The sequence below is a fragment of the Rhinoraja longicauda genome, chromosome 10 (genome assembly GCF_053455715.1).
Source record: "Rhinoraja longicauda isolate Sanriku21f chromosome 10, sRhiLon1.1, whole genome shotgun sequence".
Taxonomy (NCBI): Eukaryota; Metazoa; Chordata; class Chondrichthyes; order Rajiformes; family Arhynchobatidae; genus Rhinoraja; species Rhinoraja longicauda.
The window spans coordinates 36,866,019-36,889,137 of NC_135962.1; the positions used below are offsets into that span (position 1 = coordinate 36,866,019).

General features: G+C 41.9%; 2 protein-coding genes across 6 annotated transcripts in view; one reads left to right on the forward strand and one right to left on the reverse strand.

Moving 5' to 3' along the window:
* The window catches only part of gmfb (glia maturation factor, beta), a 449,169-nt gene that overhangs the window by 361,206 nt on the left and 64,844 nt on the right, over positions 1-23,119 (forward strand). The window lies entirely within an intron of this gene.
* Positions 1-23,119, reverse strand: part of samd4a (sterile alpha motif domain containing 4A) — a 112,166-nt gene that overhangs the window by 77,663 nt on the left and 11,384 nt on the right. Inside the window, exon 2 of one of the 5 annotated variants that reach the window (XM_078406661.1) lies at positions 12,385-12,524. The exons of the other annotated variants lie outside the window; for them this stretch is intronic. Within the exon in view, the coding sequence (XP_078262787.1) occupies positions 12,385-12,475 (91 nt within the window). The 5' untranslated portion in view covers positions 12,476-12,524. The remainder of the gene's footprint in view (positions 1-12,384; positions 12,525-23,119) is intronic. 5 annotated transcript variants of the gene reach the window in all.

Sequence of the window (23,119 nt, forward strand, 5' to 3'; positions counted from 1 at the left end):
TCAATAATTCTGCAGAGATATAGCATGTCAATAAAGAAAGTAGCTGAAACATATTTTACAAACTTTCTAATCTAACTTGGAGGTATTAATATTGATCAGAGGGTTCTAGTATAATTCATTATGATATTTCAAACCAAAGCCTCCGGTAGCCAAAATATTCATCAGGTGTAATTTCACAGAATACAAGAATATCAGCAACTTGGCCATCAGCTGCTTGGAAACAATGTATGACATTACTCTGTAAATAGCTTCATATCATCCGATTCAATTTTCAATTAATTACATTGCATTACTCTTCACCTAACCTTTATCCGAGGAAGACTCGTCCTGCAGAATGTGGCTAACGTGACGTGCTGTCAGACAACGATGTGCCCAGCCTCACTGTTATTTGCCACAATTAGTTTCCAAGACAGCCAAAATTGACAGCAACAAACTTGAAAAACTGTCATTAACGTGCAATACTGAACAAAGCAAAAGACCACCCCCATGTGGCCATTCTAGTTCCATCACTTCAAAATCTAAAGCTCCAAGATTTGTGAGAAAACCTTAGATAATGGATATCAATTCAACTTCAGAAAACAGTTGGTAAAATGTGTGCCATGTTTTAAGATATGGGTGTGGCTATTCATAAAAAAATAAATTCAGTGCTATACATTCCAAGATCAGAATAATCACATGAGAAAGCAAAGCATCTGCCACAAATGCATTTGTTAATCCTACAATGCCAAGTTAATTCTTATTAATTATTAACAGCACAATACAGGTGTGTCTTTGGTGAAAATCAAAGCCTAAAGAAAGTGTTTCATCAACATCTAAGAGTTACTCAAATTCACCTGTAGTAGTTAAGAGTGTTTACTATAGGAAAATATCAAGCTGGCTTACAAAGGTGTAGTAATATTTACAAAATCACTGCAGACAATAAAAAATAGATCATAGAACAAGTAACTGAAGGCTTGGTCAAAAGGGCAAGTCTTACAGGAAGATTAAGAGCTGGTAAAATAAAGAATTTTGGAGTTTGTATTTAAAGCTAAGTTCAATCCAAAAGCAATACAAGTGTAGATGGGGATTACGTCAGCAGATAAAATAAAACTGGGGCAGAAACACAGAGTGTTTAAGTATACTCTCCCCGCATCAAAGTGAGTAAGGAGAGCAAAATGGGATGCCATGATTTCAAACGGAATTGTTTAATCTGAGGCAGTGGCCAGGAAGTGGGAAAGAATCAATAGTATGTGAATAGCTTGTGGTAGGGGCTAAAATAATTGGTTTGATTATTTAACAGAAAAATAATGCACTTTATCAAGGACTGCAATTTCAAAGACCAATCTAATAACAAAATCACAGTAAACACATTATGAGGTGTATATAGGAACTTTGGAAATAAAGTGGAGTTTCTGTAAGCAACCCCACACAGAAGTTTCTTTCAGAGAAAGGCTTAATTATGTTTGGGTATTGCTTTTGGGTTGAACTTAGATTTAAATACAAACTCCAAAATTCTTTATTTCACCAGCTCTTAATCTTCCTGTAAGACAAGGTGATCATTAACACTGACAATTGTAAATGTACTACGCAAGTAACTTGCAGCCATTAAATGGACAAACAACAGTGGCGAAGCTCATAAAACTGTTGCCCCACAACTGCAGCATCTTGGGTTGATCCTACCCTCAGGAGAGCTCTCTGTGTGGAATGTACATTCTCCTTGGGACGACATAAATTGCCTCCAGGTGTTCCAGCACCTTCATGCACCCACAGACCATGCTGGTTAATAGGGTAACTGACACAAAGTTGCCCCTAATATGTGGGTGATGGGTGGAATCTAGGGGAGAGTTGTTGAGAATGTCAGGAGAATTAATTTTTTTATCAAGATTAGCGCAAATTAGTTTTTTATTGTTAGTCTGCACTTGTGCTGAAGGGCTTCTTTCTATGTTGTATGACTATGCCTCCATGATACTTAGTTATTTATTTTACCTTCAAGCTATCATATCAGCATTAATATATTTCATAAGTAATTCAATCACAGACATCCAGTTGGAGCTGGACTTAAATAATGGTGGGATCCAAGCTTCCCACAGGATATGCTAATAAAGAAACATCCTTGTGCAGCCCTGAAGTATAACACCTGCTGTGTTGTTCATTTCAACACATCAACCATCCTCATTCATATACTGAAACCCTCAGACATGCCATTTCAACTACAGGGCTTGACAATTCCACTATTGGCTGGCCTTCCTTAAATGATAATGTTCTTTTGTACATGAAAACTTGTCACCAGCTTTGGCCTTTTTCAGGACAAAACATACACCTAATTCTAATTGACAAGCAGTTTACACATTTATCAAAATCCATAGTAACTAAAAACAAATGCTTGCTAAACAAACGCTTGCTTCCCAAACTACGAACTTTCCCCAAAAGGATCACTATGAAATAAATTAGATATATTAACAGGTGCATTTCAATTTGTATCCTGATTTTAAAAAGGTTACATACATTTCAGCAAGAATTAACCTGCAATAAAGTGGATGTCGCACACTATGTAAAAACACTGCTAATGGCAAAGTTATCCCACTTTGGCTGCAGATCAGGAACAAACGAACAAACGTGAGTTAGGCAATTTTGAACTCTGAACTTTATTTTGTCTACTCTGTAAGAGAGAGGACTTGTTTGTTGTGTATTTTCAAGTTCACATATTCAAAATTTCTCAGCATCTTACTCCTGCAGATAGGCATGGCTGCAGTTAGGGACAGAATGCTGTTCATCACTTCCATCCATTTAAGAACTAAAGGTGAAATTCTGTTTTAGACGAGGCCGTACCAAGTTATTTCAAGCCATACTCCAATAACAAACCCTGCAGACTGGCATACTTTATCATAAATATGCATCTCCCTACTTCCACTCAAAAGATAAAACGTTGAAAGGGGCTGAAAGGAAAACTCTGCATAGTGACAATACACATCACATTTTATCAGCAGTTATGAAACTTGCAAGCAATGTAGCCACTTTGCGCTTAACTCAAGACTGATGGCACAAAATATTTTAAACAAAAATTAGTGCGTGGATATAAAAATGGCTTAGTGACCTAAAATTTTAGGATAAATTGATTATTGCATTTGATGAATCAAGTTATTAATTGAAGTTATTGAACAATATTAATTTATTTTCCCCACAATTTAAACTGAATATTCCTTTTAGCTTTTAAAAAAATTGTCCTGCTGACAAGAATATAAAAGCTATGAGATAGAAATCTAATCAAAGATGAGCAGTCCTATTTGCAAGGACACCAGCACACATTGGAATATATAGCAAGTTATTCTTCCATCACGTGCAGATAATCAAAAATACTTTTAAAAAACTGATTGGCAATTCTCCTCTTTTTGATATCTAATGTACATGGGGATTATTTATTCTCTTTATTTTTAAGACCACTCCAAGTTCTAATTTCCAAAAAAAGGTAAGTCAGACAGAGATAGATTCTTTTGGTGTGGCAGTGATCATTAATGAAATGTAAAGATCAACTTGGGTATGCTTCGATTTATTCACAGGTCAGGCAGCATCTCGGGAGAGAAGGAATTGGGTGACGTTTCGGGTCGAGACCCTTCTTCAGACTGATGAAAACTTGGGTATGCTTCCAGCTTCATAATTCCTTTTGAGGTATAAAAATAAACCATATAAACATAGCACAAAAAGTAAGGAAATTTGTGTTTGGTAGATTATTTCTTTGTTGTAACAATGCTTCTTGGCAATGCTTCTTTAAATTGCCAATATGTCTTGTTTCTTCAGACTTCAATCATCCAATCCACCAAACAACACCGAACAAGAGTCAATGGCAGAATAAGCTGTTTGGCATTGGCAGAGAAGATTTGGCAGATTTTTCATGGGCGCAACCCACATACTCAGCTCTGCTGCTCATCCCACAAATGCATGTTCCTTACAAATGTGGCACCATTTAAAAGGGAAATAAACAGGCTTTCCAACGGTATAAGATTTATTGCCAAGAAGCATTGTTACAACAAAGAAATAATCTACCAAACACAAATTTCCTTACTTTTTGTGCTATGTTTATATTTAAGTTTATTCTTCCCCCTAATTTTCCCCTTAATAATAATGGGAGATTGAAATGCCAGTCGCAAGACTCCAATAAAGTATAAATAGTTTGAGAGGCAAAAACAAATGTATGTAATGGAACCTGATTACTTTTTAACAACTACTTACCATCTTAATTGTCACCCCGAAAAGGAAACTTTTGTGGTTTACCCCCCAAATTTCAGTCGACAAGTGAAAAAGTAATAACCAGATTTACTCAGCAAAAATGGCTTACACAAGCTCGTTTAAACATAATGGATATCCTGATTTGAAAGCTGGTGCGCACCATTAAGTGCTGACTGAATGAATTGACCTCTGATGTTATAACTTGCTCAAACACTGGAGTAAATGCTGATAGGAAGAGTCTCATCAAAATGCTTTCACGTGTGTGAAGTAAGTTTGTTGGACTTGCCTATCTTTTTTGCTGAGGAGGAATGTGAGATTTAAGGTCTTACTTGAAAAATGCCATATTTAACAGGAAAACACTCCCTCAGTACAAAAACTTGTTAACTGAAATTATATAGTCATAGAACATGCACAGCAACCCTTCGTTTCAACTTGTCCATGTTGACCAGGTCATTGATCTAATTTGCCCACATTGAGGCCTACAGAAGTGGGGATACAGACCTCTACAGGCCAAGTACAAGCTGAGAAGAGGAACCAGACCTGCCAAGGAAAGGTAATCTGAGAAGCTGAGGAACAAGCTCTCACCTAAAGACTCTTCAGTTTGGAAGGGCTTGCAAGAAATTACCAGCTACAAGAGGAAAATCCCCCTGCTCCTTGGACAATCGTCAGCTGACCAATGACCTGAACGAGTTTTACTGCAGGTTTGAGAAACAGAAACATGATCTTGGGATCCCCTCCTCCCCTCTCCCCTCCCCCCACCAAATCATCACTTCACACGTACTCACAGACTGACTCCAGTTTGCAAAGACTGGACCCTTCCCCGCCCACTCCTCCCCAAGCAGCAATTCACACGTACTCACAGCCTGACTCCGTTCTGGAAAGACTGGACCCTTCCCCATCCACTCCTCCCCAGGCAGCAATTCACAGCTACTCACAGACTGACTCCAGTTTGTAAAGACTTTCCCCCCCACCCCCACAATCACCAATTTGCACATACTCACAGCCCCACATCATCAGTCTGGCCACTTTTCCATCTCCAACAATAGAAATTGAGGAGGTGGAGAGGCTATTCAGGAAACAGAAAAGTCGGAAATCTCCAGGACTGGACAATGTTTCCCCCTCTACCCTCAAGCTCTGTCCCGAACAACTGGCACCGATCTACACAGACATTTCCAACCAGTCCCTGCAAACCTGCACTGTCCCTGCCTGCTTCAAGGTCTCCACTATTGTCCCTGTACCGAAAAAGACAAGGATCACTGATCTTAATGACTACAGGCCTGTCCCACTGACCTCTCCAGTCATGAAGACCGTTGAAAGACTTGTGCTGGCCCAGCTGAAAAACATCACAAACACGATGAAGAGAAGGGGGGAGGGGGGGGGGGGAAGAAGGTGGAGAGGGAAGAGGGTGGAGAGGGAAGAGGGTGGAGAGGGAAGTGGGTGGAGAGGGAAGAGGGTGGAGAGGGAAGAGGGTGGAGAGGGAAGAGGGTGGAGAGGGAGGAGGGTGGAGAGGGAGGAGGGTGGAGGGTGGAGAGGGAGGAGGGTGGAGAGGGAGGAGGGTGGAGAGGGAGGAGGGTGGAGAGGGAGGAGGGTGGAGAGGGAGGAGGGTGGAGAGGGAGGAGGGTGGAGAGGGAGGAGGGTGGAGAGGGAGGAGGGTGGAGAGGGTGGAGGGTGGAGAGGGTGGAGGGGGAAGAGGGTGGAGAGGGAAGAGGGTGGAGAGGGAAGAGGGTGGAGAGGGAAGAGGGTGGAGAGGGAAGAGGGTGGAGAGGGAAGAGGGTGGAGAGGGAAGTGGAGAGGGAAGAGGGTGGAGAGGGAAGAGGGTGGAGAGGGAAGAGGGTGGAGAGGGAAGAGGGTGGAGAGGGAAGAGGGTGGAGAGGGAAGAGGGTGGAGAGGGAAGAGGGTGGAGAGGGAAGAGGGTGGAGAGGGAAGAGGGTGGAGAGGGAAGAGGGTGGAGAGGGAAGAGGGTGGAGAGGGAAGAGGGTGGAGAGGGAAGAGGGTGGAGAGGGAAGAGGGTGGAGAGGGAAGAGGGTGGAGAGGGAAGAGGGTGGAGAGGGAAGAGGGTGGAGAGGGAAGAGGGTGGAGAGGGAAGAGGGTGGAGAGGGAAGAGGGTGGAGAGGGAAGAGGGTGGAGAGGGAAGAGGGTGGAGAGGGGAGAGGGTGGAGAGGGGAGAGGGTGGAGAGGGAAGAGGGGTGGAGAGGGAAGAGGGGTGGAGAGGGAAGAGGGGTGGAGAGGGAAGAGGGGTGGAGAGGGAAGAGGGGTGGAGAGGGAAGAGGGGTGGAGAGGGAAGAGGGGTGGAGAGGGAAGAGGGGTGGAGAGGGAAGAGGGGTGGAGGGGGAGGGGGGAGTAGGTGCTACACCAATGCAGGAGTGGTTTGGGCCCAACGGGTCCACTTCTTCTGGTATCCCTCTAAACCTTTCCTATCCATGAGAACAGATCCTTGGTGGTTTAAAAAGAGGAAGTAGATTAATTTTTGAACAACTGGGAAATTGAGAGCTAAGTGGAGCTGACACTGAAGAGCATTTGAGGCCTGGGCATATTAGCCATGAATGTAATGGATGTCAGTATTGGACAATGGGCATTTATTTTGGCATTATAACGGATAGAGAGGAAGCACAAACATATATCCCTCCCGTACCAACAAGTCGTTAGGGTGTATAGTAACTACAATGAGCAGAGAAGATTTGAAAGCAAACTTCCGCAGGATAATTCCTTCCCAGTGTCTGTATTGGATATTTGTCAGCCCACTCCAGTATTAAAATTGACCAGGTGGGAAATCACTGTTGAGTGGCCATAAATAGAGGGACTTTAAAAACAAGAATGAGAATTTTATGACTGATCACCTCAGATGAGTGAATGAGCCTTGCTGAAGTTGAAAAATGGAGGCAATCATGCCTGTTGCTTCAAACTATCAGGAACACTCTGTTTTTCATTCTTTCCCTCTCACTGTTTCTTCTCTCTCTGCTCCTTTACCACCACCATCTTGCTGTCTCCTTCCCGCTGCATTTTCTCGCTCCCATCACCTCCCTGTCTCCATTCCACTAACACCTTTCTCATCTCCACATGTCCATTTGTTAAGCAACCTGCACTCTGTACCTTACACTAAATGTTACCTGTTACCCAAGATGAAACGTACCTTGTTTTCAGTTCGAGAGCTTCCTGTTGCCAACAGGGCATCAAGATTGACCAGTGGAATGTTTCTTTTGCAACAGGTGCGGAGGACAATAGACAATAGGTGCAGGAGTAGGCCATTCAGCCCTTCGAGCCAGCACCGCCATTCAATGCGATCATGGCTGATCACTCTCAATCAGTACCCTGTTCCTGCCTTCTCCCCATACCCCCTCACTCCGCTATCCTTAAGAGCTCTATCCAGCTCTCTCTTGAAAGCATCCAACGAACTGGCCTCCACTGCCTTCTGAGGCAGAGAATTCCACACCTTCACCACTCTCTGACTGAAAAAGTTCTTCCTCATCTCCGTTCTAAATGGCCTACCCCTTATTCTTAAACTGTGGCCCCTTGTTCTGGACTCCCCCAACATTGGGAACATGTTTCCTGCCTCTAATGTGTCCAATCCCCTAATTATCTTATGTGTTTCAATAAGATCCCCCCTCATCCTTCTAAATTCCAGTGTATACAAGCCTAATTGCTCCAGCCTTTCAACATACGACAGTCCCGCCATTCCGGGAATTAACCTAATGAACCTACGCTGCATGCCCTCAATAGCAAGAATATCCTTCCTCAAATTTGGAGACCAAAACTGCACACAGTACTCCAGGTGCGGTCTCACCAGGGCCCGGTACAACTGTAGAAGGACCTCTTTGCTCCTATACTCAACTCCTCTTGTTATGAAGGCCAACATTCCATTGGCTTTCTTCACTGCCTGCTGTACCTGCAGGCTTCCTTTCAGTGACTGATGCACTAGGACACCCAGATCTCGTTGAACATCCCCTCTTCCTAACTTGACACCATTCAGATAATAATCTGCCTTTCTATTCTTACTTCCAAAGTGAATAACCTCACACTTATCTACATTAAACTGCATCTGCCATGTATCCGCCCACTCACACAACCTGTCCAAGTCACCCTGCAGCTTTATTGCATATTCCTCACAATTCACACTACCCCCCAGTTTAGTATCATCTGCAAATTTGCTAATGGTACTTTTAATCCCTTCATCTGTCATTAATGTATATCGTAAATAGCTGGGGTCCCAGCACCGAACCTTGCGGTACCCCACTGGTCACTGCCTGCCATTCCGAAAGGGACCCATTTATCCCCACTCTTTGCTTTCTGTCTGTCAACCAATTTTCTATCCATGTCAGTACCCTACCCCCAATACCATGTGCTCTAATTTTGCCCACTAATCTCCTATGTGGGACCTTGTCGAAGGCTTTCTGAAAGTCGAGGTACACCACATCCACTGACTCTCCCCTGTCAATTTTCCTAGTTACATCCTCAAAAAATTCCAGTAGATTTGTCAAGCATGATTTCCCCTTCGTAAATCCATGCTGACTCGGAACGATCCTGTTACTGCTATCCAAATGCTCAGCAATTTCGTCTTTTATAATTGACTCCAGCATCTTCCCCACCACTGATGTCAGACTAACTGGTCTATAATTACCCGTTTTCTCTCTCCCTCCTTTCTTAAAAAGTGGGATAACATTTGCTATCCTCCAATCCACAGGAACTGATCCTGAATCTATAGAACATTGAAAAATGATCTCCAATGCTTCCACTATTTCTAGAGCCACTTCCTTAAGTACCCTGGGATGCAGACCATCAGGCCCTGGGGATTTATCAGCCTTCAGTCCCATCATTTAAAAGATGCTCCAACGAAACAATGCTGAAGTACTGTATTGGGGCTTGCATTCACTTTCTTTTGACTCAGATGCAATAGTGTTATCGCAGAGAACACAAAATCCAGGAAGGAACAGTACGAGTTCCGAAATGAAAAAATTACGCTTTTAAAATTAAACTTGAAATTCAATTCAATGTACTAATTACGCAGGCATGTGATGCAATTTTAAATAAAAGGCAGTGTTCTCATTCCTACCTGTGTTGCACTGTGTTCTACAGATATACACATTACTACAGTTCAAAATGGATTTCATGGTGTATTTATGTAACACCGAGGCTACATTTGGACATGTTAACTTTGCCGCTATTTTCAGCATACTGTTCAGGAATCCTTAATGGCTGAACTGACGAAAATGAATTTGCCAAGCACTCACTACTTTCAAATTTAGTTCATTCGATTATTTTTTAAAAAATACACCCACAGACAGAGGAATAGTATAACTTTTAAAAAATATATAAATTAACAACACAGCGTTAGAAATTGCTCAAAACCAAATATTGGATATAATGTAATTTTAAAAACAAATTTGCAAACTGAGAATTATAACCTGCTTTTTCAGTCAAACTGCTACAGATAAACAGCCAGTTTTAAGTACTTTTGGAAGTCGAAGTTAAAATTGGAATTGTTTTGAACATTTGGTCTAAATGCTCCATCTATTACTGGAAAACATTACCACAATGAACTCGTGTAGTTGAATGTAATGAATACATTTCCTAAACCTCATGAGGCACAGATCAGTGTATCCAGTACCAAAATTCATTACACCTCATGACTCTGGAATGTGCAGCATGCCATAAGTTTGCCCAAAGAATGTGGAGTTTCCGTAGCGTTGTTGAAGATCCCAAATGACACTGGTTAGCCACATTCTTTTCAGTTTAGATCATTCTCAAGCCAAATGCCGGGTAAACTCGCAGAGCAAAAGATAATGACTGGACATTCAACTGGACATCCTTCTAAATCCAGATATGCTATTCAGAGCAACAACTGCAGTGGATGTGGTAGCAAATTATCCATAAATTTACCATTAGAACAGCCTCAATAAGTCAGTGTTCAATTGAACATATGCTCATGAACTCACCACAATTCTGACAAAACATGTAACATTCACTATTTACCAAAGACCTACTGAATTGCCAGGCTGGCCCTCTGGTAAATTGCCCATCACTCTCGTCACCTTTCTCTTTCTCTTGTTTTCAGTGGAGCCCAGATTGTCAAAAGGGAGATGAAATGCTGAACTACATGCCCAGAGAGCAACTCCCAGTACTCAAGCAAGGGGGCTTTGCCACCAGTGAGTGGCTAGTCAGAAGATGGACTACTTGATTCCATTTGGGGTTTCAGCAACTTGGCCCACTTGCACCTGGAACAGCCTGTCATTTGCTCAAAAGATCTGGCCCAATGTTTGTGCATCTGTGCAAATCAATTGAACTGAGTGGAACTAAACAGTTCAGTCCATAACAACTGAGAAACCTCAAAGCAAAATTACTTCACCCTCCTGGAACACTTATGCCAAAATATCTACTGCTTTTCTTTTAAATAAAGCTAACTTCTGAAAAGAAAGCATGCATCCTGATTTAGCTCACTTTATTTAATTATGAAAGGCCATCTCCAGTTAAGTAGTAACTGAATAATTTTCTCAAACTTGATTTTCCCAATAGTTCAGATCAATCAGATACAGAAAAGGGCCGCTAGGGAGCTGTTTAAATTAAACATTTTAAATTCAGTAAAGGTATTGGTACATGTGAAATTCCATGTAAATTGCTGGGCAATTAATAATTTCATCTCATACACAAAAGCTTGAAAGCACTTGCCACCAGAATCAGGAACAGCTTCTGTCATTCTGTTAGTGGACTCAGAAGCTACGGGTGTTGTCCTGATCTCCCAACCTACCGCATCGAGGCCCTTACACTTTTAAAACATCTGCACTTTCTTTATAACTATAACACCATAATGCTGAGATACTATATTCTGCACTCTATTAATTTACGCTTTGCACAACCTGTTGTACCCATATATAGCTTGATCCCACTCATGCATAATATGATTTCACTGGATAGCACACAAAACGTTTTCCACTGTATCTCAGTATACATGACAATAATAAATACCAATGCCATAAAAGCAAAATTCTGTGGATGTTAGAAACCAGAAATAAAAACTATTCTTGCTGAAAGTACTCAGCAAGTTAAACAATAACCTATGGTTGCTGGAACAGTTTGTCCAGGTCATGCTCAACCAGTCTCTACCCCATTAACTCCATCTATATTTCACGCTGCCCAGGAAAGCAGCCAGCATAAGCAAGGACAACTTGCACCCTGGTTATTCTCTTTTCTCCCCTCTCACATCGGTCAAAAGATACAAAAGCTTGGAAGCATGTACCACCAGATTCAGTAACACATTCTTCCTTGCTGTTTTAGACCGCTGACTCTCATAAGCTGAAGGTGTTGTCCTGATCTCCCAACCTACCTCGATGTGTGGTTCTGCACTTTTTAAAATTCTGTACTTTCTCTGTAGCTGTTACTCTATTCTCCGCACTGTAGGTATTTTTGTCTTTGCAATACCTGTGGCACTTGTGTATTGCTCGATTGTACTCATGTATGGCATGATTTGCCTGGATATCATGCAAAGCACTTTTCATTGTGCATGAGACGAAATAAACCAATTCAGCCCAATGCCTCACCAACAAAAGACTACCCAAACAAAGATTCCATGCCCAAAATAATTGTGTGTGAATCCAAGGGTTCAATTATCCCAAAACATTTAATTCCAGAGTTGGTTAGGAAAGTGCAGCGAGGCCTCAGTCAGTAAGACTCCACTGTTGGAATGTTCTGATGTACTATGACAGGAAGTTAGGCTCGTTTTCTGAGAAACTTTGTAGGCCATTTTTAAATGTCTCATATATATTTATTTTTATTAAAATTGTTATAAATAAATTATAAGATCTTAATATATATATAACTAAGCATGTGACACTGGTTAAGACATTAGGATATATAGCTGTCGGGCAAAGAGAATGTTCTTCTTTCAAATGTGTAGTCGATGATTGGCCCAATCATCCTCCTATTTTCTATGTTTCAATAACTACAAAATAATAACTAACTTAATTAAACATTTCAACAAATAAATAGACCAAATTAATGTTTTCACTAAAATACACAAAAGTAAATTAAACAACTATCTTTTCCTTATCTCCAGGTAAGATATCCTCATTCAAATGGAAAGTGTGTCCTTGTGGAGTTCCGCTACACAGTGGAATGATAGATATTCTAGCATCTGTAACTCGGCTTATTTTGCACTTAAAGCAGGGCTACACAAGTTCGGGCTGCACTTACCTACAAGCGACTGAATGCCTGAGGTTTCCTTCAGAACTGAAAGCCACAGCCAGCTCGATTTTTCCCAACATTTTGAGTTGATGACCTTCATCCAAATTGGAGAAAGTTAGAGATGTAACATCAGGCAAATAGAGAGAGTACTGAGGGAGGCAGAGGTAAGAATAAGTGACGGTTTGTGAGAAACTAGGTTGGAGAGATGAAATAATGATGAACGCAAAATGAAACAGTAATGGGACAACCATGAGATGAATCATGACAGTTCCTGCCGAAAACAAGGGAACAGCAGTTATATCCCAAGAATGATGAACCTAGTCTGGAAAATTGTAACGTTCCATATTGAAAGATGAGGTAGAGTTCATCAAAAGTCTGCAGAATTTCATTTGAACTGTTCTAAGGGGCCAAGAACAGGGAACAGAATGGAAAGAAAGCAAAAAAATGAAATAAGTTGTCAGAAACTCAGTGTTACAAGCATTCAACAAAGTGTAAGCAGTCTCTCCAGTGTGGAGAGAGACTTGAAGTATAGCAAGTAAATGTCAGGTCAATGACCGCCTGAGTATTTCCAGCATTTCCTTTTTATTTCCGCAATATAATTTGCTGGGTGTTTGCAGCAAATGTATGCTCCATTACTGGCCTGCACATGGAATCCAACAAAAGACTGATGCAAGTCCTCAACGCAAGAAAGTTGAGGATTCCCAAATTTGCATGAAATTGTAAGTTTGGTGGAAATCACATTCTATAAAGACCTGCTGACATTTCTCAGTGATTTCCAACCCTCACACAAAATCATAAATATGTAAAATTCTTTAAAACCTTTTAAAAATTAAATGACAAACATGAAATATAACAAGTGCCAAGGAAGACAGGTTTAATATTAATACAATGTACTCCAATGGAAATAAAGGTTGTATATTATCATCAAAACACATAACAAGAGCATTTCCAGATGGAAGGGAAAACAAAATGTATGGCTTATATGAGAGGATCAGCTTCAAAGAAAAATGGCATAAGTAGCACACAACCTCTCATCTGCAGCCATTTTCCTCCATTTCCTACCCAGGTAAAATTTAATTTGATAATCAAATGTTAATCTATTCTATCTCCAAATTGTTTCTATGAAGCAAAAAAACCCTCAGAAATTAATGATGCAATTTGCCCACTTGACACCTAGATTCAAAAGTATGTAACTGATTTGGTGCAGTTTCTCCAAAAGATTCTTATCAAGGCATAATCAAAAAATGCAGACACCAAATACTAGGCAAAGAAAAAGGTGGATTACTCTTTTACCTGCTGAGTTACTCCAGCATTTTGTGAATAAATCGATTTGTACCAGCATCTGCAGTTATTTTCTTATACTACAGGGTGGATTGTTGGCCTGGATTGGTCATACATGGGCTTCAAAAAGGATTTGTGAAAGAGAGGGAGGGGAGATATCTAGCAGATGGAGTTTCAAAATGTAGGATGTGGCAAAATAACCTTGCAATATTATTGAGCAGAATGTTTAGTTTAGTTTTGAGATACAGCATGGAAGCAGGTGCTTCGGCCCATTGAGTCCACGTGATCATCCATTCTCATTAGTTCCACGTTATCCTACTTTGTCATTGACGCCCACGGCACAAATTACAAAGGCTAGATAAAGGTCCAATATCCGGATGAAAGCCACGCAGTCACAGTGAAAACGTGTAAACTCCACAAGGATAGTACCCGAGATCAGGATTGAACCAGAATCTCTGGTAATGCGAGCCAGCAGCTCATTAGCTGCACCACTGCGCCACCCACATGTTGTCTTCACAATCTGGAAATCGCTTTGTAGTCTGAGCGTGCACATGTATATGAACGGTGTATTAAGCAGTTAACCAAAGGCGTGACTGATATTTGTTTGTAGGTTCACTGCTGTAAAATGCAAGAGTGCTCGAAGCACAAAGGACTTCCTTCATAAACGTTGTCATTGGAAATATTGAATAAATCCAGATCCCGAGTGGAAGAGTGAGGTCGCCAGAAGTCAATAATGAGAGTGGTAAGGCAGAGAGCTGTGGCAAAGTATGTAATGTTAGACATTTAGCCGAGGTGAGCTCTCTGCAACATACGCCAAAGGATGGGATTTGCTCAAGCACATGACCTCTTTGGGTTGCTACAAGGTTACCATGCATAGGTAGGAAGAGAAAAGATTGCTGGAGATATTATATCAGCAAGTTTGGTGGCCTACGAAAAAACATGAGGATTATGAGGGATTGGGGGTTATTATAAATTAGATACCTAAAGAAATTGGCAATAAAATATTAATCTAACAAGGACAGAAGATTCAATGATGTTGCAAAAAGACATACTTAACTAAAGCATTTTCAGAGGTTGTTTCTCAGGATATTATGCCATTAGTTATGTTTTGTGCAGATTCATAGAACAGACACAGATAAAGCACAATAGCTCTTGTATAGCATTTTGACGAATGTGCCCAACAAAATTGCAAAATTTGATATTTGTTCCTTGAGTGTAGTTGAGTGGCATGGTGGAATAGCAGTGATTAGATTCTGACTCCATAATCCAAATCTTGAATTTGTGGGGAGTTTACACGTTTTTCTATGATTATATATGGCAATCCTTTCATCGATTGGTCGTTTCTCTCCATGTACTCTTTTTCACTTGTTAGTGACAGAGTATATGCTGAGCTCTAATTTTATAGATTGGTAGTACAAATTTCTGCATCTGCTGATCCCAACTTTCTTGTAAGTACTCAGTTTTGAGCTACCAAATCTATGTTGCATCTATCTATCCCATTTAGCGCAATTGTAATGCCACGCAACATGATGGAGGGAGTGAAGGGTGGAGGTCCTTCATGAGAATAGACAATAGACAATAGGTGCAGGAGTAGGCCATTCGGCCCTTCGAGCCAGCACCACCATTCAATGTGATCATGGCTGATCATTCTCAATCAGTACCTCGTTCCTGCTTTCTCCCCATACCCCCTGACTCCGCTATCCTTAAGAGCTCTATCTAGCTCTCTCTTGAATGTATTCAGAGAATTGGCCTCCACTGCCCTCTGAGGCAGAGAATTCCACAGATTCACAACTCTCTGACTAAAAAAGTTTTTCCTCATCTCTGTTCTAAATGGCCTACCCCTTATTCTTAAACTGTGGCCCCTAGTTCTGGATTCCCCCAACATTGGGAACATGTTTCCTGCCTCTAACATGTCCAACCCCTTAATATTCACAAGAACTACACAATGGTCACTTTACAAATGATATCATGAACAGAATCACCTGCCACAGGTGGAATGACTAAGAGCAGGTCAAATACGTTTATCTCTCTTGTTGGTTTACTATCTACAGCATATATCCACCATGACCCTGTGAACTCAGTCAACAGTAGTGCAACCAAGCCACTCAAGATGACTGAACTTAAAGTTCCCCACTCAGAGCACATTTTACGAACTTGCAACGTTTCTTCCAAATATTGGCCAGGTTTGCAAAATGGCCAATTGATCAGCTAAGGTGGGACAATAAGTGATCGCCGTGCCTACATTTGATCTGAAATCCTGACAGCTCATGACGTTTGCAGTCAATGTGGAGGACTCCAAGGATGACTCCATCCTGTCTGGATAACACTGTCATCACCTCTCGTAGTTCATCCCTGCCGCAAGTCTTGTCATGGATTGTGAAGGAGTCTGGCATGATATTTTTGTAACGTTTGATTCTGAGTTTAATCATTTCATGTCATTGCTTGACAAGTCTGTGAGTACCCCCTTTCTTTTAAATCAGAACACTACATCAAGTAAGTACAGAAGACAACTTTCCTTAAACTTTAAATAGCCACAATTGGGGTGGGCTTGCCCAAATTTGCAAGATAAACTACAAAAAACGAGTTGTAAATTTGCAGACAAGGCAGAACACACGTGGAAACAATATATTTATATCAATTGTAATGATTTGTAAAATTTAGTTTGCTCATTTCTTTTTTGGGGGGAAGGGAACAGCTTAGGAGTACATCTTATGGGGTTTACGGAGGAAAAACACTTAAATCATTTCATTAAATTCTCTAAAGTGACCATTTAGTTGTATTAAAACTTCTATGCCAAATTAACACAAGAATAAAACTGGACAAACTATCGGCAATTGATGTAGGAACAGAATTCAGACAAAACCAAGTCACATCGGAGACCTTGTCAAAACATTTTGAAATCATACTGTGTCTAAACAATAACAGCTCCAGTCATAGAAATGCACATCCTGGCCCCCAGGAATGGCAGAACTACAAAAGAGCAATGACATAGAGCAAGGAGGAGGTCGGAGTATATAACCCTTACCACAATTCTGGAAACCTCATGGCTATCAGGGCAAACATGGCCAAATAAATCTGATTACTAACCTCTGTCCTCCTTCAGCTGACCAATTAGTAGTTCCATGCTCAACAACATTTGGAAAAAAAAAGATAGCATAAAATAGATAAAAGATTTCAACGTCCACTGCTGAGTATGGCTTGTGAACAAGCTGTCCAACTCCTGAATATCAGCTACCATAGAGGGTTTGGACTACATAGTAAGCAAACCAACATAAAGGAGAAACCTCTCTGGAAAAAAAGAAATGGGTGACATTTTGGGTTGAGACCCATCATCAGACAGAGAGTTAGGGAGGGGGAAACTAGAAGTACGAGAAGGTACGGAACAAAGCAGTCTGCATTCTTCTTCTTGCATATGGCGTACACAGCCTAAAGTTGTAGGTCAAGGCCAGGCCAGGCCAGCATCAGTTGGTGGGTGGATGGCCATGATGCCACTAGGGAAAAGCCTCAATGAGCAGTCATTCACGATAGTGTGGGATGGACTGGTCTGGATATCCGCAGTTGCAAGCAAGGCTGTCTGTCATCCCCCACTTGTGCAGGTGATGGGCTGTTCTTGCATGGAGGGTGCGGATCCTGTTCAGGGTTAGCCATTGGTTGTGATGGAGGTCAAATCCCGGTGGTTTCACTGTGGGGTCCGTGATGAACTCTCCATTGTTGGTGTTGGCATCTTTCCAGGCTCTGTGCCACTCAGTATTGGGGTCAAAGTCTGCCAGGGATTTGGCTGAAGATCAGAAGGGTTTGCTGGACTTCAGGCGCATGTTGAGCAGATTGTTCAAGTTAGCATGGATGGCAAGGTCAGGGTTAGCCTCGATAATGCACCAATCTTTCAACATCCTCTCTCTTCTGCATATGCTGGAAGGGGCGATGCGAGAGAAGACAGGGAGCCACTGCAAAGGTGTTAAGCGTCCCTGTGATGACCCGCATTGCAGAGTTAAGGACAGTGTCATCTCATTTGGTGTGACAGCTATTAGGCCAAGCTGTTGATCAAAACCCGTCTGTTGAGTAGACAACGGCTAAGCTCGTGGTACGGAGGGTGTGTGCATTGGATCCCCAGCTGTTGCCTGCAGGTTTCCTGATGATGTTGACCCTTGCTTTCAGTTTCAGTCTGCATTGATGACTCAGGAAAGGTGGAGCCCATGGTGTCCTATTGTTGGCTGGGGACGGTGATAACGAAGGGAGACAAACAGTGAAATTAGCAAGAGGACTAGGATGGGGGAGGGACGGAGAGAGGGGCCATGCAAGGGTTACTTGATGTTTGAGAAATCAAAATTGATGTCGCTGGGTTGTAAGCTGCCCAAGCGAAATACTGGAAATGCTGTTCCTCCAATTTGCATGTGGCCTCGCTCTGACAGTGGAGGACTACTCAAGCTCTATCCTCTTCTAGAAGGTAGAACATAGAAAAGGGAATGGCCAGCGTGGCAGGCATCACTGAAAAGACTTTGAGCCTTCCTGATGCAATGCATTATGAAGATGAACGTCATGGAAGAAAGCGACGAACCTGTGATAGACTAGGCTGTGTTCACCACTCTCTGCAGGTTCAAGCAATCAAGAACAGAGCAGTTGCCATACCAAGAAGAGATGTATCCTGATGGAATACTTCCCATAAAGTATCTGTGGAAGTTAAAGAGAATGCTGTGGACATGCAAAATCATCTTAAGCACCTAAATAAATGAGGATGTGCTTTCTTGATCACTGGTATTTATTTCACAAAATGCTGGAGTAACTGAGCAGGTCAGGCAGCATCTCAGGAAAGAAGGAATGGATGACGTTTCGGGTCGTGACCCTTCTTCAGACAGCCTAGAACTTGGCCTAGAATCCAGGTGATTAATGGCCCTGGCCTACTGGGGCCAGGGGAGAGGCGAGGATTGGCGTAGTCATTGATCGCTGCCCACTGGCGGCCGGAGTGCATGTAAGAAATTGTGGTGGCAGGCAGTAGGTCTGGCCATGAAGTGGCCGGAAAAACAGTACGGTCCGGTGTCGGGAGCCCAGCCTGGCAGTGAAGGTCAATAGGGGGTGGTCTGGAAGCATGCTGCAGGTTGGCGGCAGCTTCAGTGGTCCCGGCCTCCAGAGACAGGGAGGCAATGAGCGTTTTATGCTGCACCTCCCGGCGCTGCTGTGGGTCTCTGCGTCTTGGGGGTCGAGTGCACAGCGCGATCAAGCCGTGGGTCTCGACCCAAAAAGTCATCTATCTATGTTCTCCAGAGCTGCTACCTGATCTGATTTATTCCAGCACTTTGTGTAATTCATCGTTGCACAAGTGTGGATGGAAGCAATTGCTTGTCAATTTCATCGTCCTCCCGCAGTGCAACTAACAGCCTCTGTTCTTAACGGGGATTCCCCATCTCCATTATAGATGAGGCTCTCACTAGGGCCTCTTCTACATCCCGCCGCTCCGCTCTTGCTCCCCCTCCCCCCATTTGTAACAAGGACAGAATCCCCCTCGTTCTCACCTTCCACCCCATCAGCCAGCGTATCCAACGTCATCCTCCAACATTTCCATCACCTACAACAGGACCCCACTACTGGCCACATCTTCCCATCCCCTCCTTTTTCTGCATTCCGCAGAGACTGTTCCCTCCGTAACTCCCTGGTCCACTCGTCCCTTCCTACCCAAACCACCCCATCCCCGGGCACTTTCCCCTGCAACCGCAGGAGATGCAACACCTGTCCCTTTACCTCCCCCCTCAACTCCATCCAAGGACCCAAACAGTCTTTCCAGGTGAGACAGAGGTTCACCTGCACCTTCTCCAACCTCATCTATTGTATCCGCTGCTCTAGATATCAACATCTTTACATCGGCGAAACCATACGCAGGCTCGGCGATCATTTCGCTCAACACCTTCGCTCAGTCCGCCTTAACCAACCTGATCTCCCGGTGGCTGAGCACTTAAGCTCCCCCTCCCACTCCCAGTCTGACCTTTCTGTCCTCCAGTGCCATAGTGAGGCCCACCGAAAATTGGAGGAACAGCACCTCATATTTTGCTTGGGCAGTGAAGTGTGTGCATGTGCGGGACTCTCGGGCGGGTGAGGCCTGCGGAATCAGCGATAATTTCCAGACGCTTTGAAGATATGTATTACAGAAATGAGTTGCTTAAAGCTTAAATAAAGTTTAAGTAAATTGGAATTTTCATTTGCCTCACAACAATTTAAGCAACTCAATCTCAGAAGTTAAGCAGTGTGACATCGAGATGGAGAAACTATTGAAACCACAACGCTTGGATCTGGATGCCAACTCACCTACTGCAGCAAAGGAATGGAAGCACTGGCTTTGTGCACTAAATAACTTCTTTGATGAGTGTAGCGACAATGCACCAGACAAATTCAGGACATTAATAAGCTCTGTCTCTTATGATGTATATGATTACATAGAAGAATGTACAACTTATGCTTCTGTTATTGATGTACTAAGCAGACTCTTCGTTAAGACACCCAATGTAATATTTGCTCGACACCTCCTTGCTACTCGTAAACAAAAACCTGGTGAGTCACTTGATGAGTTTTTACAAGAACTTCAAAGACTTAGTAAAGACTGTGCCTTCAAAGCATTTACAGCTGATCAATATCGACAAGAACTTATTCGAGACTCGTTTATCAATGGTTTGGCATCGCCTTTAATACGACAGAGACTATTAGAAAACAAAACCTTGGATTTACAGTCAGCTTACAATCAAGCACTCATTAGACTTGGCTCAGAGAAATTCAGATGCTTATGGCTCATCTAATGTGTATTCTGCTGCAACTACTACAAAAGAATCTCACCCAAGTACTAACATGGAGCAAGCTGAAACAATTTGTACTGATAAATGTACCCTTGCTGCAGCATATACTTATCCAAAAAGGAAGTGTTACTTTTGCGGGGGTAATATTCATAATAGAGAGATATGTCCTGCTCGAAAGGCAACTTGTAATACTTGGCAAGAAGGGACATTATTCTAGAGTATGCAAGTCCAAAGCAACTACTAAAAGTGTGACTGCTGCCATGTATCTGCCTTCTTTATGTGCAATTACAGCTGCATTTCCTCAGAGCTTGTCTCACGCAGCTACAACGGTATCCATCAATGGCTATACACTTAATGTACTACTTGATTCTGGCAGTTCAGAAAGTTAAGTGAACAAGTTGTGTCTCGACTAAATCTAACTATAATTCCTTCAAATAGAGAAATCTCGATGGCTCTGACATCTCTCAATGCTCAAATTATTGGATCTTGTATTGTAGACTTTATTCTGAACAAAACTAGTTATAAACCTGTATGTCTTGGTATTTTGGAAAATTTGTGCAGCGATGTAATTCTAGGTCAGGATTTTCAGAAACAGCACAGATCACTTCAAATAATGTATGAAGGAACTATGCCTGATCTTGTATTGTCAAAGCCACCAGTATTGTGTTTTTTCTGCTGCATCTGTTGAATGTCCTTCATTATTCACTAATTTATCCTCTAAGTGCAGGCCAATTGCTACAAAATCAAGACATTTTAGTAAGGATGACAAAAACTTTATCAACACAGAAGTAACTAATCTTTTACGAGAAGGCATCATAGAGCCCAGCTCTTCCCCTTGGAGGGCACAAGTTGTTGTGGTTAAGGACCCCTTGGAGAGACATAGAAAGAGACTCTGCATTGATTACTCTCAAACTATAAACCAGTTCACGGAGCTTGATGCATATCCATTATCTCGTATAGAAGATATTATCAATACATTAGCTAAGTATAAGGTATTCTCTACTTTTGACCTAAAAAGTGCTTACTACCAAATTCCTTTGAAAGGATCAGAAAAGAAATACACCGCGTTTGAAGCAAATGGAAAATTATACCATTACAGCAGAGTTCCTTTTGGTGTAACTAATGGTGTGGCAGTTTTTCAGAGAGAGATGGACAAACTTGTTGAACAGGAAAACCTTAAAGATACTTTCCCTTATCTTGATAATATAACTATTGCAGGAAAAGACCAAGCCGAACATGACAAAAATGTGCAATGGTTTTTAGAAGTTGTACATTCTAAAAATCTAAAATTAAATGAGGCTAAGTCAATAATATCAGTGTCATTAATGAATATTCTTGGTTACTGGGTTGGAAATTATATGATCTAGCCTGATCCAGAAAGACTCCGCCCACTCCAAGAGATACCTGTTCCAGCAACATTAAACTCTCTATGAAGAGTTCTTGGCATGTTTGCATATTATGCTAAATGGATACCAAATTTCTCTGACAAAATTCAACCTTTGATTAGAGCAAAATCTTTCCCCCTTGACTCTACAGCAATTGGTGCCTTTACTTCTTTAAAGAAACAAATAGAATCTGCGACATTACATGCCATCGATGAGGATCTCCCCTTTGTTGTTGAATGTGATGCCTCTGATTTAGCAGTATCAGCAACATTAAATCAAGGAGGACGAGCAGTAGCTTTCATGTCTCGTACTCTCCAAGGTAGTGAATTGCATTACCCACCCGTCAAAAAGGAAGCTGCAGCAAATATTGAAGCAGTGAGAAAATTGAGTAATTTCCTTGCTCGCCAACACTTCACTTTGATAACAGATCAGCGTTCAGTAGCTTTTATGCTAGATAATCGGAAGCGAACGAAGATAAAAAACAATAAAATTCATGAATGAAGGATTGAATTATCTGCATATATTCAATTGAGTACCGCCCTGGTAAGGAATAATGTTGCTCCGGATGCATTAACTCGAGCATTTTGTGCCTCTGTTCATTCTTCTGCACTCACTGATCTTCACAATGGGCTGTGTCATCCTGGAGTCACTCGTATGTTACACTATGTTCGTTCCAAAAACTTACCTTTCTCTATAGAAGATGTGAAGATGACGTGTGCTTCATGTAGAATCTGTGCTGAATTAAAACCAAGGTTTTTCCGTCCTGAAGAAGGAAGATTGATCAAAGCTACTCAACCTATGGAACGTTTGAGTATTGACTTCAAAGGGCCTTTACCATCCTCCTCTCAAAATGTTTATATACTTACCATAGTTGATGAATATTCGAGGTTTCCATTTGCCTTTCCTTGTCCAAATATGTCAGCTGCTACGGTTATCAAATGTTTAAATCAACTGTTTTCATTCTGTGGATTTCCAAGTTACATACATTGATAGGGGCACCTCATTCATGTCAAAAGATTTAAAGGACTACCTTTCTAATAGAGGAATTGCAACAAGTAAAACAACACCATATCATCCTATTGGAAATGGTCAGGTTGAGAGGTATAACGGAATCATTTGGAAAGCAATGAAACTGGCTTTAAAGTCAAATGACATACCAGATCAGCAGTGGGAATGTGTTCTACCAGATGCATTACACTCCATCAGATCTCTACTGTCAACCGCTACCAATACTACTCCACATGAGCGGTTCTTTAACTTCAAACGGCGTTCTTCTAGTGGTACTTCTCTGCCATCATGGTT